General features: G+C 31.6%; 1 protein-coding gene and 1 long non-coding RNA gene across 2 annotated transcripts; one reads left to right on the forward strand and one right to left on the reverse strand.

The window, feature by feature from the left end:
- The first annotated feature begins 1,491 nt into the window (after nt 1–1,491).
- Nucleotides 1,492–20,611, forward strand: LOC120131350. The gene is made up of 3 exons (XR_005516908.1): nt 1,492–1,502; nt 1,969–1,979; nt 20,484–20,611. It is a non-coding gene; the product is annotated as an uncharacterized LOC120131350 (long non-coding RNA).
- LOC120131349 (protein MOTHER of FT and TFL1-like) lies at nt 19,747–20,712 on the reverse strand. Its single transcript, XM_039148357.1, has 4 exons — nt 20,512–20,712; nt 20,016–20,077; nt 19,865–19,905; nt 19,747–19,767 (listed from the first exon to the last, which is right to left on the reverse strand). Coding segments are annotated over exons 1-4 (306 nt in total). The 3' UTR covers nt 19,747–19,765.
- Between the last annotated feature and the right edge of the window lie 474 nt (nt 20,713–21,186).

Genomic DNA, 21,186 nt, shown 5'->3' on the forward strand with positions numbered 1-21,186 from the left:
AAGATCAGTTAAAACTCTATTGATAGAATTCGAACTTCCATGGAATAAAAACAAGTCACATCATCTACAGTTGAGAGTTTTCTCCCTGAATGTGATTCATATGGTACACAGGGCCTTGTCTCCAAGCGATTATCAACAACGCTAGGAGTTAATAATTTGACTGGAACGATGTCGCTCGAATCCCCTCATCAACAACTCAGTAAAATGATAGAAAATCATGTGAGACAACCCCACCACTGCAACCAGTACTCCCAGAATATTGTTGGTAAAAATAGTTTATAGCATCAATATTTCAGGTCTAAAATAGATACATGCATATATATGAGCCCAATCCTGCAACATTCGCATTTCCAATATACACACCAACAACACAGATATTCAGAATTAAGGTAGGTTCAGGTTTCCGGCCACCCTCCCTGGCCCTTTCTATTAAATTAATTTGTAGATAAGCCATTGGCCAATTCGTTTGAACATCCATCACAGGAACCACATTGTTCCCCAAGAACCAAATCAAACACATTTGAGTAACATCCTTGAATTTTCCATTACACACAAATAGGCATTTTAATAACATTTCGTTTTCATGGCAGGAGTGACAGCTTTGGGTTCCATGTCCTTGTGTGTATGGCTACGAATTGCTCCTATATTTGATTGTGTTCCACACAAATGACTGTTTTACGCCTTAACTTTGATCGTCATTGATTGTTTGTATCGATTGATTTCCATAAAAAAAATTCACTCTAATATGTGAATTAATTACGAGTTATAATTGCAGTTAATAAAATAATTAATAACGATACAAAGTAAAAGAAAAGAACCAATTGAAAAGTTAATATTTTCTTCTTTTCCTTTTATAATCATTTTTAATCTTCTTTTAGTATTTTCTAATGGCTTAATGACATAAATATCACTTGTACTTTATTAAATTTACCAAAGTGGTATTTCTACATTCTAATTATTTATATGTCTGCACATACCAACTTACATAAGTGATTAAAAGAATCGTTGTTGTTCCCAGAAATCACGAATTTGAGCACCATCGACTACAACAATGTGAGAATATTGAGATATTTTTGTCAAATATGATATGGAGATGCTCCCGCTCAAAAACATTCTTTAGCATAAGTCATTCCAAAGCGTTAAGAAGCCTTTGTTGATAATAATGTAAAGATGACTCAGGTGATCATAACATAGAGATATATGGAACAAAATAATATGGTATCAATAATATTAATCATAACTAGTTATTTGATCATGTCAAATCATCAAAAATATTAATTACTTTGATTAATGGATTATCTAAAAGGACTAATTTGATAATACAAAAAAATAAGAACTAAACTGAAAAGTATCAAACTTTATTGTAGCAGTGTTACGGCCTTCTTTGGACAACTACTGATCATCCTTGATGATCTATTGACTCTCAGCTTTTGGTGTTAAAGTAGGCACGTAACATCCCAAATCAGGGTCAGTGACTAAATTGCAAATTTTAAAAGTTTTGTGTTCAATTTAGAAATGAAATTTAAAAGTCTTGGGATTTAAGTAAAGAATTTTAATATTGAATTAAATAGCAAAGATGGATGAACTAAAGGGGCAAAATGGTCTTTTCATGGGAAAGATTTTTTTATCTTCCTTTTTGAGTATTATAAACGTGGGAAATATGAGAGAGTTCCAGACTTCTCTTCTTCATTCTCTTCTTTTCCACCGTGAAGTCATAAGCAAAGGTAAGTTTCTTCATTAGTTGATTATTTGTTCAACTAAAGGTTTGGTTATGATTATTGGATGATAATAAGCTTAAGGAAAGCTTAAATCTTAAAAACAAAGGATGATGGAATTAGGAGAGATTAAAGATTAAGAGTTTTTGAATGAAATTCTGGAATAGAGTTTTTACTCAAATTGGAAGATAAATTTGACTTGTCAATGGTTGAATTAAGAGATATGAAGTGATGGAATTGAATTTAGAACAAGAAGAAAAATTAGTGTGATTCTTGAATTCTATGTAGAGAATTAGATTTTGAAGTTAAAGATTATTGAATGAGTAGTAATGAGTTAAGCATGTATATGTAAGTTAAGAATAAGAAAGGATGATATATGAAGTGTTTGAGAGGAAATGAAGTAATTTTTGTGCTGAAAAATGATTTCTAGGTTAGGGGGAATCGGTACCCATTCAAAGGGGTACTGATACCCTCTCAAACGACAGAGTTCCAGAATGTCATGAGGGTATCGATACCCCCAGTAGGGAATCGATACCCCCTAAAGGAAAAATGTGAATATTGGTTTAATAAGTTCGTTTAAGTTGCTAGTATCCAATTACAAGGTGTAGGTATCTAATGATTGCCTCAAAATGTACATTTATGTAGATTCTGCGCATAAAACAATTTCGGAACATTTGGAAAGTAAGATCGATTAAGGGAAAGATAAGAGATTGGAATTGACTAGTGAGGCCAAGGTGAGTGCATACTAGTGATATGTAGTGTTTAATGGAAATAAGACTTGCGATGAGTCTATTTCCTAGAGTAATATGCATGAAGTCATGGACATGATTATGTGTGGTTATAATTATATGTGATTATCTGTATTACATTGATTGTATGTATGCATGACTAAAGATAATGATATGCTTTGTATATGCTATATGATTTATGTAAGACTTTATTATGTAATAATGGAAGCACATGGAATAAGTTATATGATATGGTATAAGTGATTATACGAGAAATGTTAGGAGACTCTAAGAGAATAGTATGAATTCGAGGGCATAAATAAGGATACATAAGTTATATAGGAAGATTGATAAATTAAAGGAAAACTATGGTTTATGTATTATAGTGAAGAGCTACAAAGTTTTATTAAAGAGTATTGTGGAAGTCATGAGAATTGAACTAAATAAATAGATGGTTTTGAGTGGAAAAGGAAAATGATATAAAATAAGTGGAAATTATTTATAAGATAGCATGAGAATAATTGAACATGTAATATAACTTTATAAAGGAGTACTTGGGTAAAATCATTATATGATACAATTATAGAGTATTACTATACAAATATTAAAATATATATGAATATGAATAAGTTTATAGGATATTGATAGGACATATAAGATATAAAATGTATGATGATATGAAAAAGGGAATACAAGAAATGGAGCATAAGGTAGATAATATATCAGTTATTATATATCTATATGATATATGTCATCAGGAAATATGAAAGGACTCTGAAAATTGATATAAGCTATGAGAAAGTGTTCTAGGTGTTTCTATGTGTTATATGAAGCATATATCATATGTGAACAAGATATGATATGTATGTTTATATGAATATCTAAGAAATGATCTAAGCTATATTATATGATATATGTGATTATATGCACTTTGGGATATATGTTATATGATATGGATCTATGTAACTACGCGAGAAAGTATATAAGCTATGTGATATGTAAATGTGACTCATATGAAAATGTTCTATGAGTAATTGAACTATGTGTTATGTGAAATGATAAGTATAAAAAAATGCCCATGTTATGTGTCTTGAGAGCTAGGGGTATAGTTGGCATGCCAAGAGTCGAGGGTTTATGTGGTCCTTCGGACATATATGTATTCTTTGGAACATGTGTGAAGTCTGGTGAGACACAAACTTGATCTTTGGCATATGTATATGATTCTTAAGGAATGATATGTGGTCCTTCGGGACATATATGTATTCTTTGGAACATGTATGAAGTCTGGTGAGACACATACTTGATCCCTAGTATATGTATATGATTCTTAAGGAATGATATGTGGTCCTTATGGACATTATTATATGGCACTACGGTGCAATTCTACGCTGCACTCCGGTACAATTCTACGTGGCACTTCGGTGCAATTATACGAGCTGTGGTGGCTGCATAGTGCACAACCTCTATAGACTCACATATCTATAGTTCTCACATATGTACATGGGCTTTGAAAAGAGAACATAGTTTGATATAATGATATGTGTATTTCTCGTGACATGGTAGAAGTGCATATATGTAATGGTGATATGAGATGCTATGTGATATATGTATATAATGTGTGCATGATATGATATATGTGTGATAGGGGTTATGGTATCTGTTACATAATATACATGAATATATGTTGATGAATATGTAAATGAGTTGTATAATTTGATAGCATAAAACAATCATTCATGATTAGTGGGTATGAATTCCATTAGATGTGTTTTTCTTTATGCCTCACTAAGTCATCGACTTAGCGTGTGAGTGTTTCACACGCAGGTTACAGAAAGTGAATATGGAAGCTGTGAGGAGCAATACAGGTCAGCATCTCCCTTACAAGATTTCAGATCAGAAAATAGATGAGTAAATGATTTTTGTTATTTTGAATATAGTTGGCATGTACTAATTGATTGAGTTAAATATGCTCTAATCGATTTTGGTTATTGTGGTAAAATTATGTAACTAAATTGCTTTTACTCTAAGGAAAGTTTTAAATTTTCTTTGAATTTTGTCAAGAGTCAAAGTTTGAAAAGTCAATGTAACACCTCAGACTCGTATCCGGGTCGGGTACGGGTTGGGGTGTTACATTTAATGATATCAGAGCTAAGGTTTAGCTGATTCTCGGCATAAACCGAAGTCCAAAGTATCATAAAATGTGTACATGCCAACATAGAGTGAAAAACTTCTGATCTGATAGTGTAAGAAGTATGTTGTCTTGCTAATAGAATAAGAATAGTTTAATACAGTAGAAATCCGATCGTGATAATTTTGAAGTAAGTGAAAGGTGATATTCCTGACTGTGATAGCTATTCACCTGCTTGACCAGGCAGGATGAAGAGCGGACACCTCAGGAAATGCTAGTAAGATCAAAAGTTGATTTTAGAAAGCTGAAATCATATCTGAATAATGATAGAAAGTTTTCATTGTTTTGAATCGGAAACACGATATTGAGTAGTTTTGTTATTATGTGGATAAGATAGAATATGGTGAACAAGTGTCACTATAAGATTGTTAAAAAGATCAAAGAATGTGGTGAATATTTGTATAAGAATTCAAGAATAGATGCATCAGTGACAAGTGTATAAGATATATGGAGATAAAGTTTATGAATTTAAGGCAAAGGGATAATTGTGTATAAGCAAGAGTGGGCTATAATAAGGGTTTGCATTCTAGATGAAAAGAGTTAGCTTTGACTAACCAGATTATGTGATGGAAAATGTATGTGAATTATAAGATTTGAGATATTGTCAGAACAGAAAAACAAAAGATGAGGTGAATCTGGATACAGTTGTATATTTGGATCATAATAAATGTGGATTTGATAAGTTAAGTAAACTATTGCTGAGATAATTCTGATTGGAATGAATGTATATGAATGGTTCAATGAAGGTTTATGTTTTAGATTGGAATAATTGGTGGTGACTAACAGAATTATGTGATGGTAAGTGTATCAAAGGTAAATGATTAGAAGATGATGTCAGGGTAAATTAATTAAGTAGGGTGTGAATTGAGACACGATTATGTATTTTGATCACCGAAATGTAAGGTAATAGAGGAAACAAGAGAATAATATTGTATACGAATAAGAGTGTGGATTGGATAAGTGAGTAAATTGCACTGATTGGATTTCAACTGAGAAGATGAATATGATTAGTCTGATTAGGGCTTATGCCCTAAATTGGAAAAATTGTGACTGATTAATTGTAATAGTATGGATAATAAAGTTCTAAGATTTGAAGAAAATATAAAGTTAAGTTAATCAAGTATGATGTGGATTTGGATATGGTTTTGATCACATAAATATGATGTAGGCAAGGAAATAAGTATTGGTATGTTTAAAAAGGAGCTTTGAGGAATAAAATACAAGTACAAGAGATGGTAAAGAATGAGATTCTGTATAAGTAAAGCAGATTATCAAATTTATGAAGATGCGATGAAGATCAGTAATCAGAGATAAGTATAAACGATATGAAAAGAGTATGAGAGCTTGAAGAAAAGATGTAATCTAAGTTATAAGGAGATTGTGATGTTGGAAGGAATGAAAGAATAAAGGGATAGGAAAAGACAAAGATGGAGGTTAAACGATCAAGTAAGACAAGAGGTATATTGAGATATAAGTTATAAGTTGATATTGAAATAATACAATTTTCAATTATTAGAAGAACGAGAATGGGTGATTATTCTTTGAACAAATACGTAAGGGTTATATGAAAAGATTGTGTGTATAATAATACTTACAAGAATTAAGAAATGATCAAAAGCTTGATTTATGTACAAAGCACATAGAGAATGATGGAAAAGATCAATTGATCCATAATAGTGAAGATTAAGGATTTGGGGTTGCTATCTATATAATGAATAATATTATATGGACTTATAAAGATGTGGACGTATATGAAGAATTGAGTATGGGAAAATGGTAGGTTGTAGTGGTGGCAGGAAATATTAAGGGAAGCAACATGAAAATATTAGAAGACGTGATATTATAAAGGCATGTAGTGAAAATTCGAGGATGAATTTTCTTTAAAGGAGGGAAGATTTGTAACATCCCAAATCAGGGTCAGTGACTAAATTGCAAATTTTGAAAGTTTTGTGTTCAATTTAGAAATGAAATTTAAAAGTCTTGGGATTTAAGTAAAGAATTTTAATATTGGATTAAATAGCAAAGATGGATGAAATAAAGGGGCAAAATGGTCTTTTCATGGGAAAGATTTTTTTTTTCCTTTTGAGTATATAAACGTGGGAAATATGAGAGAGTTCCAGACTTCTCTTCTTTATTCTCTTCTTTTCCACCGTGAAGCCATAAGCAAAGGTAAGTTTCTTCATTAGTTGATTATTTGTTCAACTAAAGGTTTGGTTATGATTATTGGATGATAATTAAGCTTAAGGAAAGCTTAAATCATCTTAAAAACAAAGGATAGTGGAATTAGGAGAGATTAAAGATTAAGAGTTTTTGAATGAAATTCTGGAATAGAGTTCTTTACTCAAATTAGAAGATAAATTTGACTTGTCAATGGTTGAATTAAGAGATATGAAGTGATGGAATTGAATTTAGAACAAGAAGAAAAATTAGTGTGATTCTTGAATTCTATGTAGAGAATTAGATTTGAAGTTAAAGATGTATTGAATGAGTAGTAATGAGTTTAAGCATGTATATGTAAGTTAAGAATAAGAAAGGGGATGATATATGAAGTGTTTGAGAGGAAATGAAGTAATTTTCGTGCTGAAAAATGATTTCTAGGTTAGGGGGAATCGGTACCCATTCAAAGGGGTACCGATACCCTCTCAAACGACAGAGTTCCAGAATGTCATGAGGGTATCGATACCCCCAGTAGGGAATCGATACCCCCTAAAGGAAAAATGTGAATATTGGTTTAATAAGTTCGTTTAAGTTGCTAGTATCCAATTACAAGGTGTATGTATCTAATGATTGCCTCAAAATGTACATTTATGTAGATTCTGCGCATAAAGCAATTCCGGAACATTTGGCAAGTAAGATCGATCAAGGGAAAGATAAGAGATTGAAATTGACTAGTGAGACCAAGGTGAGTGCATACTACTGATATGTAGTGTTTAATGGAAATAAGACTTGCGATGAGTCTATTTCCTAGAGTAATATGCATGAAGTCATGGACATGATTATGTGTGGTTATAATTATATGTGATTATCTGTATTACATTGATTGTATGTATGCATGACTAAAGATAATGATATGCTTTGTATATGCTATATGATTTATGTAAGACTTTATTATGTAATAATGGAAGAACATGGAATAAGTTATATGATATGGTATAAGTGATTATACGAGAAATGTTAGGAGACTCTAAGAGAATAGTATGAATTCGAGGGCATAAATAAGGATACATAGTTATATAGGGAAGATTGATAAATTAAAGGAAACTATGGTTTATGTATTATAGTGAAGAGCTACAAAGTTTTATTAAAGAGTATTGTGGAAATCATGAGAAATTGAACTAAATAAATAGATGGTTTATGTGAGTGGAAAAGGAAAATGATATAAAATAAGTGGAAATTATTTATAAGATAGCATGAGACTAATTGAACATGTAATATAAACTTTATAAAGGAGTACTTGGGTAAAATCATTATATGATACAATTATAGAGTATTACTATACAAATTATATTAAAATATGATATATGAGAATATGAGTAAGTTTATAGGATATTGATAGGACATATAAGAATATATAAATGTATGATGATATGAAAAAGGGAATACAAAGAAATGGAGCATAAGGTAGATAATATGATATCAGTTATTATATATCTATATATGATATATGTCATCAGGTAATATGAAAGGACTCTGAAAATTGATATAAGCTATGAGAAAGTGTTCTAGGTGTTTCTATGTGTTATATGAAGCATATATGATCATATGTGAACAAGATATGATATGTATGTTTATATGAATATCTGAGAAATGATCTAAGCTATATGATATGATATATGTGATTATATGCACTTTGGGATATATGTTATATGATATGGATCTATGTAACTACACGAGAAAGTATATAAGCTATGTGACATGTAAATGTGACTCATATGAAAATGTTCTATGAGTAATTGAACTATGTGTTATGTGAAATGATAAGTATAAAAAGAAAATGCCCATGTTATGTGTCTTGAGAGCTAGGGGTATAGTTGGCATGCCAAGAGTCGAGGGTCTATGTGGTCCTTCGGGACATATATGTATTCTTTGGAACATGTGTGAAGTCTGGTGAGACACATACTTGATCCTTGGCATATGTATATGATTCTTAAGGAATGATATGTGGTCCTTCGGGACATATATGTATTCTTTTGAACATGTGTGAAGTCTGGTGAGACACATACTTGATACCTAGTATATGTATATGATTCTTAAGGAATGATATGTGGTCCTTATGGACATTATTATATGGCACTACGGTGCAATTCTACGCGGTACTCCGGTGCAATTCTACGTGGCACTTCGGTGCAATTATACGAGCTGTGGTGACAGCATAGTGCACAACCTCTATAGACTCACATATCTATAGTTCTCACATGTGTACATGGGCTTTGAAAAGAGAACATAGTTTGATATAATGATATGTGTATTTCTCGTGACATGGTAGAAGTGCATATATGTCATGGTGATATGAAATGCTATGTGATATGTATATGATGTGTGCATGATATGATATATGTGTGATAGGGGTTATGGTATCTGTTACATAATATACATGAATATATGTTGATGTATATGTAAATGAGTTTTATAATTTGATAGCATAAAACAGTCATGCATGATTAGTGGGTATGAATTCCATTAGATGTGTTTTTCTTTATGCCTCACTAAGTCATCGACTTAGCGTGTGAGTGTTTCACACGCAGGTTACAGAAAGTGAATATGGAAGTTGTGAGGAGCAATACAAGTCAGCATCTCCCTTACAAGATTTTAGATCAGAAAATAGATGAGTTAAATGATTTTTGTTATTTTGAATATAGTTGGCATGTAATAATTGATTGAGTTAAATATGCTCTGATCGATTTTGGTTATTGTGGTAAAATTATGTAACTAAACTGGTTTTACTCTAAGGAAAGTTTTAAATTTTCTTTGAATTTTGCAAGAATCAAAGTTTGAAAAGTCAATGTGACACCTCGGACTCGTATCCGGGTCGGGTACGAGTTGGGGTGTTACAAGGCAAGTCCCTTTATTATCAGATTGTGGTTGAGACTTTGATACAATATAATGTGATGGCTAAAGATCCACATTGCATGCATGTATCCTTATGCATTTGGGAAAGAAAGGGTAGATCTAATCTCTCTTAGTCTTATCCGACACAAAGGGAAAATAATTCTCACATCATTATCCAAACACAACATGTATTCTTAAATCTTACCATTCTCACATCAAGTAACTAATTGTTCAAGATAGTTCTTTTGCCTCCCACATCTATCATTGATTGATTTTTTAAATGTAAATTTTGTTAATAATCAAGTGCTCTTAGAATATTGTTTGGTTTTTTACGTTGTGGGTTAAATTATTAATTAATTATCGTTAATAATGAAAATATGTATATTGATAACTTACAGGGGAGGGCTTTGAATGGAAGACAGAGATGTAATATAATGCATTTGAGGATACGACTGCATGCATGCATACACGCCTTTCACTCCGTGTAGAAAACATCATCATACCGTCCAAAGGCCCAAGGCTGCGATGACTATGATATCAGACTAGTGGGGCTCAAATATAAATGTATATATCCAAATATAAAGACAAAATCATTGTTGCATATATGTATATTTACATTTACTATTATTCAACGATGTTTGTGTTGCCATGGATTCATGATCAATCATCATCACCCATGAGTCAAGGCAGTGTATGTGAGAGAATGTATGTCTCGATGGCCTTACAAATTTATTTATTTAAATCCTTTTCGATTTGAATCATCTTAAAATTCACTTCATTACGTATTAAATAGCAAAAAAATATTATAATTGTGGGATTTATCTTTATATTAGACGTAGGGTTGAGAACAATAAGGGCTTTCGTAGTAAGAGAAAACTGAGAGTTTTATCCTCCGGAACTTAAACTTGGAATTGGTCCAAGCAAATTTAATGCAATAATAAAGCCCCAAAAACAAAGAGAGAGGGATTGGCGCAGTAGTCGACATCAGTATCAATTCCGACCTCTTTGATCTGCTGCATGAAACTTTCGGAAGAGGAGCAACGAGTGGTTAATTAAATTGGGTTCCAGTCATATTGAGGCTGCTAGCATCCCTTTGGATCAGGGCTCAGACAGTGTACATATATGTTAACTTTGGACCACGCATGCATGGCCATGGCCGCCGTTAACAATAACTATCTGTTGTATGAAGGTCGCAGATGAGTGGACGAGGCTTGTATTGGACCACCCTAAGCGTGGTCGGGTTCTCACATCCGCCGGTGGTGTTCAATTAGTTGCAAAATTATACGTCTTGTATATTTGCGGGAAAAATGGTTTATGTAGGTATTTGGAAAGCTGCCTAACCGGTCCCATATGGCCTGAACTGAGAGGCAAAATTGGCCCAATAACAAGTAAAAAAAATTAGCATATTAGTTTATCTCCAAAATTAATTTGAGATCTACGGTAAATGCTATAATTTAGGTACACTCGTCACGCCCATGTGACGAGTTTTCCCAAATAATATTTTTCATTCAAACTCATTATGAAGAAGCGACGAGTTCTAATAAAATATATTTTTATTAGATTTTATCACGATGAAGTTACAAGTTCCAATAAAGAAATATATTTATTGAAACTCGTCATGTTCATGCAACGAGTTTCAAGTCACTTTAAAAAATACCGTAGTTCTCAAAATTAAATATTTGATGTCGTATTGGGTTAAATAATTAGTCCAACTATAATATTGGGCCAAAATTGCCTGAACTGGGAAGACTGATCAGCCCAATAAGATTCAAGTAGCTATGCTTGTCAAAACCGCTCAGTGGTGGTTCGGAAGAAAAACAAAATAAAGTCTCTAACTAGGGCTGTAAAATCAGGTAATCGGGCAGGTTTCAGTCGGATCTTGGCAGGTCGGGTAAAATCGGGTACAGGTCAATTCAGGTTGATTTGACACCAGATTCAGATCGGGTTCAGGTCAGGTCAAATCAGTTCGGGTTATTTTCAGGTTGATTTGACACCAGATCCAGATCGGGTTCAGGTCGGGTAATTTTCAGTTCGGATCGATGTCAGTTCAGGTAAAAACAATTCAGGTCCGAAGCAGATAAAGACCATGTTAAATTCAGGTTCGGGTTGACTTCAGTCGGATCTCGTTCAGATCGGGTCACATCATTGACAGATAAAATTCAGGTCGGATGTTTATCGGATACGGATTGAGTTCAGGTCGGGTCATTTTTATTTTTTTAGATTAATTATTTTGTCATATTTCGTGATTGTTGAATTGGAAGTTGTAATTGTATATGATTTCGAGTAAAATAAGAGAAAAATAAATATTCATGGATCAATTTTGAAAAAAAAATAAATTTAATGACAAATTTGAAGAATGTAAAATTACAAATAAAATCTTAAAATATAAATTAAACAACACACATAGGTAAGGGACTAAGTCGAAATAAATTTAAAATGTGAGGTTTAAATTAATATAAAAAAGGACTAAATTAAACACATTTAAAAATTATGGGCCAGTTACAAAAATATAAATAAATAACAACTAACAATGGAATATGCAAATATAAATTTAATGACTAAATTGAATACATATAAAAGTTAGAGACTTAAAATTGAAATAAATTAAAAACACAAAAGAGTTAAATCAAAATAAATGAAAAATATACTAACTTGAATTCATTCAAAAAATTGAAAAAAATATAATATATATAATATAAAATTATATATAAAATATATTTATATTATAAACTATATAATTATTATAAACTATATATATAAATTATATTTTTGTGCACTATATATATAAACTATGTATATAAAATTATAAACTATATTTATATTATAAACTATATTATTATTATAAGCTATATATATAAATTATGTTTATGTGAACTATATATATAAACTATATATGTATAAACTATATAATTTATATGTTATAATTTATATTAATATAGTATATATATGTATGTATAACTAATATATATATATATATATATATATATTAAAAAACACTATGCATAAACTATATAAAATAATAAATTATATAGTTTATAAAAATCTTAAACCCTATACCCTGAAACATAAACCCTAAATTCTAAACATTATAAACTATATATATATATATATACATTTGATAATTCATATATAGTTTATATAAACAATAGATTATATAAATTATATATGTAACATTAACATATAGTCTATAAACAATAGTTAATATATGTAACTTATAGTATGTGTATACATGCAATGTAAACTATATATGTAACTTATAGTATATGTATACATGTAATGTAAACTATATATGTAACTTATAGTACATGTATGTATAAACTATGTATAGTATATATATATATATATATATATATATATATCATATAAAGTAAATTACTTATATAGTTTATAGAAACAATATGCATAAACTATATAAATTAATAAAGTATATATTATATAAAAAACCCTAAACCCTAACTAAACACCAGACCTTAAATCTTAAACCTTAAACCCTAAACATTATACATAAATAATAGTTAATATGTGTAACCTATAGTATATGTATACATGTAAACTATATATGTAACTTATAGTATATGTATGTATAAACTATGTATAGCATATATAAACTATATATATAACCTATAATATATTTATATAAACAATCTATTTATAAGTTATATAAACTATATATGTAACCTATAGTTTATAGGCAATAGTTTATATTTGTGTACTATATAGTTTATACTTTATAACCTATTGTATATAATTTATAAACTATAGTTTATATTAATGCTAATTATCTTAACTATAATTTATATTAATATAGTATATAGTTTATAAACTATACAATATAATTTATAACATATAGTTTATATTAATATTAATTTTATAGACTATATTTTATATTAATATTAATTACAAATTATAAACTATATTATATTAATATAAGTTAATATTAATTATAATATATAATTATTTTAATATTAATTATAAATATCATTTTCTCCCTCCTCTTCCCGCCAAACCCTCCCTCCTTTATTTTCGGTCTCTATTCTTCCCCACTCATCATCCAAAATTATGTTTCCCTCGTTTTGCCTCTTCTTCCCCACTCAGCATCCAAAAGTTGCCGAACATGAGTCAGTAAGGGATCTGAGTTGCAGGCTCAGTTGAACTCGGTTCTGGAGGATTTGAAGACAACGATTACCCTTCTCTGTTCTCTTGCCACTCGCTGAGTCCACCCGGTTATTTTAACCCCCTCTCGCCCTATTCTCACACTCTCTCTCCGATTTTCTCTGCTTCCAAACAACGTTTGTTCTCTTTCGTTACTAATAATCTCTTTATTGTTCCCTGTTTTGGCTATTTCTAAAGGAGCGGTGGAGATCCGTTTATCTTTTTAACTTTCTGGGTAAGGTTAGATTCTTCATGTCAATCTTCTCTCTTTAATTCTTTTGGCGGTGAAGTTTCTTCCCTTGATTTGATTTGTTTGATTATTAGTAATAGATATTTGGATTTGGTACCCATTTTTTGTTCCAAAGTAGTTTTTTTAATTGTCAGAGAAACCAAGGACATTGGTTCAAACTATTTCACCAGTTTAGAATAATGATTTCTGTTCTTGACGTTGTAACCAACTGGATGTTTCTGATACACTTAAGACTCTCTGCAACTGGGTTAATTTGGATTTTTTTAATTGTAAATATGACATGCAAATTTCATGTGCCAGAACCTATAAGGCAGGTAATCCAAGTTTGTTGCTTTCTGGTAAAATTATGAATCTGTTCGGGCAAATTAGCATGAAACCAATTCTGTGAAATGCTTAATCTTTTAGCTTGTTTGATTTCTTGTATATTGTTTGTCATAGTGTTAAATGAATATGTGGAAGTACACTGGTATTTGCAATTCATATATGATATAGTTTAGTCACTGGGATCAATTATTTAGAAATAAGAAACTTGAACTTTTATTATTATTATTGTTGTTGTTATTACTTGAGCATCTTTTAGCTTTGTTGCTTTGGCAATATGTTTGTGGAGCTACGTATTGTTAGTTTTTTATGTGCATCAATTATTTTTCAGATTATTACATTTGATAGCTATGGTGTTTCGGGTCATTGCAACCATGGTAATGTGTATCGTGGGGCTGTGTAAGCTAAAATCATTTCATATTCTTCAACTTAATTGCACAGAAGTAACATTTTAATTGTTCATAGCATAAAGCATTAGAAGAAAATAAAATGTGTTATTGCCTACATATAACTATTTAATGATAACTCACCTTTTCCATAATTTTTTCATTATTATTTGAAAAGAGAATATTTAATTTTTCTTTTAAATTTTTAGGGTGTTTAATGGTCCCTGAAACTATTGAAATTGGAGATTATGTCTTATTTATTCCCTTCAAAGGTAACTTAATATTTTATATTTATTATGTTTATTTAATAAAAGTTTCAAATATTTATTATGTTTATTTAATAAAAGTTTCAAATAGTTCATTAATAATTTTTTTTGTAGGGTGCCTTACAAGAAGCAATATTTGGTGCTTGATTTTGCATTATTCTATTTTATATTATTTGCTTCTGTTTGATACTGTTTGTTTCTACTTGATATTTGTAAGGGTTTGGTAAAGTCAGAAATGTTTGGCACTGTTGGTCATCGAATTCCCTTTGGCTTTATCATTGATTGTATGTTTTCTTCATGCAGGATGCTTGTTGAATTGATGCAATAATGCTTGATGAATTGGTACATTGATGCTTGCCGGTTGCTGCTGCCTATTACTCATTGATGCCTTGTAAATTATTGTTGTTGGTGTGACTCAAATCAATTTTTGAACCTTATAAATTCTTATCTAAATAGTTATTCATGTGGAATTATGATGGTGACATTTTGACTTTTAAAGCTAGAAAGTTACCTATAATTAAACATAAATTTTTGAGAGCATTTATTTCAACATAAATTTATTTTGTTTAGTTGATTTTATTGTAATTTTAGTGTTTTCGAGTATAATAAAATTAATTTCATTTATAAATTTTTTGTTTTAGTATTTGAAATGTTATTCAAATTTCAAATATTTATTAAGTTCATTATTTTAATTAATATATTTTTATTTTAAAATTTCAAGTTAAGTTATACTTAAATTATTAATTAATTTTCACATTAAAAGTAAATTAGATTTATGAATATTTTAACTTAATTAATATAATTTAATAAAATCAAGTTCAATAAAACAATATTTAAATTTAATTTAGTGATTGTAAATATTGTTGTGTGATGCTCATAATTTAATTAATATTCAGCTATTATCAATTTAATTATTAATCATGTTTAATATTAACATTTAGTTATTATCAATTTAATTATTATTTTATTGCCAAAATTATTCATATTATTAATGTAAACGATTAATATATGTTACATAATAAATACTTTTATTATTAATATTTGTTTTTTCTTTATATAAATTAAAATATATAATTTATATAAATTAAACTATATTAATTTTCCTTTTGCATTATTAATAATGTTTTATCTAATTTATATTTAAATAATTTTATTAATTTTATTAAATAATTTTATATAATAGGTCTATTTATTAATATAAGTATCATAATAAATAATTTATTATAACATTTAAAAAGTAATCATATTAATATTTTAATTACATCATAAGCTAAAAAACTAATAATTTATAAGATTTTCATGGTAATATATAAGTCAGGAAAATATCAGATCAGATCATTAACAAGTCGGATTATTTACAGGTCATGTTAAAAACAGGTCAGGTTAAAAACAAGTCAAGTTAAAAACATGTCAAGTTGAAAACAAGTCAGGTTGAAAACAGGTCGGGTAATACCAGTTGTTTACCAGGTCAATCTCGGGTTCGAGTTCATATCAGTCGGATGCAGTTCGGGTTCGGGTATCATATTTTCGGTTCCATTCGGGTTCATGTCGTTTTCAGGTCGGATGCATGTCGGGTTCGGATCCACAATTTTCAGGTCCAAATCGGGTTCAGGTCAACACCAGTTCCGACTCGAGTCGGTTTCAGATCGCCACAGTACAGGTCAAAAATAATTTTGACTCGGGTCGATTTCAGTCAGTTTTACAGGTCGGATCAACTTTTTACAGACCTATCTCTAACTAGTAGCCCGCTTATTCGAACAGTGGGGTTACCAGTCAAAATAAATTCTACGTGCAAAAAAGTCTGAAATCTTATACCTAAGCTCATCGGGACAAATAGTCTGTTTCACAATGTTAAAAAAAAATTGTTAATATTAAATATTTGTGTAACTAAGTTTTTTAAAAATGATTATTTAAATATGAATAAACTTGAATGAAGTTCTATCTTATTCAAACTCGAATTAAGTTAATTAATTAACGGATTAATATGTTTTGATGTTTAATGTGTTAACAATTTATATAAGATTAATTTTTAAAATTATAAAAATTTATATTATGTTTATTTTTTTTTCATGTTAGGTTTTGATGTATAAAATTATCATACTCACATTTAATCAAAATACAAAGCACCAAAACGGAGCTTCATTAAAAACTCCCTACAAAATCAATTTTTACCGTTAACCTCGTAGTCTTGTTTAACATACCGAAAAATGTATAGTGATCCCCATCAATGTTGAAAGGTTTCACGGCACCTGCATTACGTGTACATACGACAATTTTACCTACATGGAGTCATTGACTGAATTCAACCTAAAGAATTTTGAAGAGTTTCCGGCAGTTATATATAGTATGTGACAAAGATCCCCAAAGCTCAGCATATACGATAATATTGTAAGAAAATAAGAGGACTCAAACCAGCTTGCAGTAATTTCTCATACATAAATTAGATCAAAAGGTGGCAAATAAATACATTCCATTCAAAGTCAACTAAATTAAGTAAACCCCCTCCAAGCCCCTAAATTTTTGGCTAATGATATACAAATATAGTTAAAAAAGAAAGAAAGAAAGAAAAAAACAATGGAAGCTGCTAATTAAATTTACAGTTATAGTTTGATGGTGGCCATCATGTGAAGTAACCAAGGAAGCACGCATGGTTTCCTTAAGAATCCAATTAAGAGAAGATGCTTGAGAGTTTTTCAAGAAATCTCTCTGCCCGTTTCATTTCATTTGAATATCAAAATGTTGCCTTCTTGCGCAAAGAAATTTAATGTTCCTTGCTTCTTCTCCACTTCAGCTTTTGTTATCCAATGCCAAAGTAAACGAAATGAACTTGTATGAGCCGAACACCTCTGGTTTTTCTTCAACTTTTTGCCTTCTCGACATTTTTCGCCTTTTCTTTTTTACTTTTGATTTTCTCAAATATTTCAACGAGGGCATAGGAAATATTAGAAAGAAAATGATGTTGGTCTCCAGCAATATCTTTAGATGCCATAGACTGATACAGAACCCGGTTCGGTTGCTGCTTAGGAGCTGGCACAAAGAACCTCTTCCAGTGTCTTGGAAAAAGCCCGAAATCGGATGGACTAAATTAAACTTTGATGGATCTTGTAAGGGTAGAGGAGGGAAAGGAAGCATTGGAGGGATCATCAGGAACCACAAGGCTGAATTCTTACTCGGATATGCTGAATCCATAGGGAGAACCACTAGCACTATCGCCGAACTATCTGCGCTACGAAGAGGCCTCGAGTTGGTTTTGGAAAATGGTTGGACCGATATATGGCTTGAAGGCGATGCCAGGACACTGATTGACGTCATTGTCCATCGGAGACAGGTTAAATGTGCCGAACTACAAAGATATGTTAGCCACATAAACTTGATCATACCAGAGCTTAACAGTTGTTTCCTGACTCATATCTATAGGGAAGGCAATAGAGCTGCTGATATGTTTGCTCAAATCGGACATCAGCTAGAGAAGCCTCGAATTTGGTGGCACGTTCCTCCGAATGAAGTTGTACGTATTGTGGAGGAAGACGCTGAGGGTAAGATGATTCTTCGCAGACGATAAACCAACTCTATGTGTAATATATTTGTACGTTTAACTATTTGTCGGTTCCTCTGATAGTCTGCAATTTTTCTTGTTGTCAATTATGCTAAATCGAGTCAACGTATCCCCTTTTCAACATGTAACTTCACTGTATATATGTAATCAAATTCAGGTTTTAATGCCAAAAATAAAAGCAGATGTTATTATCCCAGTACGTAGTACATTATTCATGAAAAAGCTGGTCCATGGAGGCATCCTATGAATGGAGAATTATGAAATTAAGTTATACCTTTGAGATTTGAGTTTGAACGTACCATTCAAGTGGTCCGTACCTGAACCTGAAGTTGTAATAAAGAAAATCATGGTACAAGACGATGAAATCGATGGTTGGATTTTTTTTTGGGCGGGGGTGGTTTAAAGGTAGTACAAAATTGATGGTTTCTTATCTACTTTGTGGTTTGCCTTTACGGTGGCCTGAGCTAGTTCTCTGTGCGTTGTCACCGCTGGGCCCTGCACCCGAGATGATTTTGTTTCGCATATTTTATCATTGCCCCTGTCCCTGTGTTGAGGTGACGGATTGTTTTCCAGTTGAAAATATACTGGAGTAGCAAGCGTGTCGGACTTGTAATAGTAATTCAAGAAATTTAGATGAGATTTTGCAAACGGATGGAAGGTTTTTGCGTTCATTCCCTGCTCTGTGGGTCTACACGCATTTGCGGATGGATGGTTTTTGCTTTCATTCCTTGCTCTGTGGGTCTACATACAATTCACTAATTTATGATTCTCACTTCAATCAAATTCAAAAAAACAAAAAAATTAATGAAATTACATACACGCAGAGACAGTCAGGCAACAAACATCCATCTCCTTGAACCCCTATATCAACCTATTCCTGTATCCTTTAGAATAATGTTTCACCCACCGAATAGTGCACTCTAACCTACGAGCTAACGTTTCTTCACGGCAGGTTCTTTCTGCGAATTGAAATACACTGCAGCAACGGGGAGCCCCAGCCTGTTTCGTTCAGCGGATCGGCGAGTGCTGAAGTTGGCACGCACATCCATCACTTGAATTCTTCCTTCGATTGCTCCTTCCTGCTTAAAGAGTGTCAAAATGTAGCGGTGAATCCCTGTAGGAGGTTGTGGTCCCACGTAAGCTACCAACTCTCGTCCTGTATTAGAGAGATGTTATAGTTTTAAATGAATTTGATTCTTTATTCCTTGAAAATGATTCATATGTAAGAAATAGATCAATGGCAAAGGTAATACATTTGGTAGCATCATGTCCCCCAGGAATATCTACTACAATACTGCAAAATAAACATTATTTTTTCACCAAATTCTACGTTGTAAGAACCTAAAACTCTCCCACTCTTACAGATGCAGTAGCAGAGATAGGCATAAAATGGCTTATATTTACCAATGGAGCCACTCCCTCAATCGTGGTTCACTTGGACCTGGAGCATCAGGATCAACCATAACCTACGTATTATTGCCAACAATAAGTACCATCTTTAAATCACTAACAAAGTAATGTGCGAGGAAATTGAAGATGTTGTCGAAAACGGGTAAAGAAAACAAAAGAACACGAGAATTTTACGAGGTTCGGCAATATGCTTACGTCATCAGTACCTAGGCGGCGCTAGAAGTTTTATTCAATGATATTTTAGGTCTAGGTTACATCTATATTTATAATAGAAAATCATGATACATAATTATAAAATCAACCCTGTACCGTACCGCGGGAGCTGCACCCCACACCCCCAACCCACATAATTCGTAACCCCACAACGAGACTTTCTTTGTAAGGACAGTTGATGTTCGCTTCGCTCACTCCGCTTCATCTCCTGTCCTCTTTACTGGTATATTTATGAGCCATACTTAATAGAAGAAAAAACTTTTAAAAAATTACATACTAGTGTGTATAAATTGGAAGAGAGTGAATGGCCAAGAATTTGGACATGAGGTTTATCAGCAGCAGCAGATGGCTTGATGTCACGGCCATTGGTTACTTGCTTGCTGCCACACTGGACGGTGAACTCCGACGACGGAGTGAACATGTCGAGCATATCTCCAATCACTTCGCCAACAACTATTGTCTTAACAGACCGCGCCATGTGTCCTATTTGTGTTTTATCTTTTGATTGAATTAGTCAAATATATATGGTTTTGGAACTTTTTAAACCTTTTGGGGTAATGGTAAGTGGCAAAATGAAATTCGCCATTTGGGCTTTGTCGAAGACTGACACGTTGATGACAACTCTGGTGAACTTTGTACGTCCCCCCGTTCACTGAAATATCCTCGAATTCGTGTCTTAATTACAACACCTGCTTTCATGTTTTATGTGAAGATCTCAAGGGTCAAGACAGATATTTCATCGTTACCGGGCCCTTAAAGCTTTAGGTTTAAAACTATTAATAAAGACTTGGGTTCAAGTGTGAAAATACCAGAAAAAAAAAAACTACAATCAAACTGAACTACAGGAAAAGTGGGGAATTCTTGTTCGCCCACAGTTTTACTTTTATATTTAATGCCAAAACACACAATTAGGTGGCATAATCAGACGCCAGTATTGGGCTTAGTCGAATGG

Source organism: Hibiscus syriacus, unplaced genomic scaffold (genome assembly GCF_006381635.1).
Source record: "Hibiscus syriacus cultivar Baekdansim isolate YM2019G1 unplaced genomic scaffold, ASM638163v2 tig00110556_pilon, whole genome shotgun sequence".
Lineage (NCBI taxonomy): Eukaryota > Viridiplantae > Streptophyta > Magnoliopsida > Malvales > Malvaceae > Hibiscus > Hibiscus syriacus.

Bases quoted from the DNA above. Each gene is read 5' to 3' on its own strand.
- LOC120131349 (XM_039148357.1), bottom strand. From the start codon at position 20,712: ATGGCGCGGTCTGTTAAGACAATAGTTGTTGGCGAAGTGATTGGAGAT. The intron at 20,078-20,511 runs GTATGTAATTTT...AATAATACGTAG, and splicing joins CTTCCAATTTATACACACTA to GTTATGGTTGATCCTGATGC. The intron at 19,906-20,015 runs GTAAATATAAGC...TTTATTTTGCAG, and splicing joins TTGAGGGAGTGGCTCCATTG to TATTGTAGTAGATATTCCTG.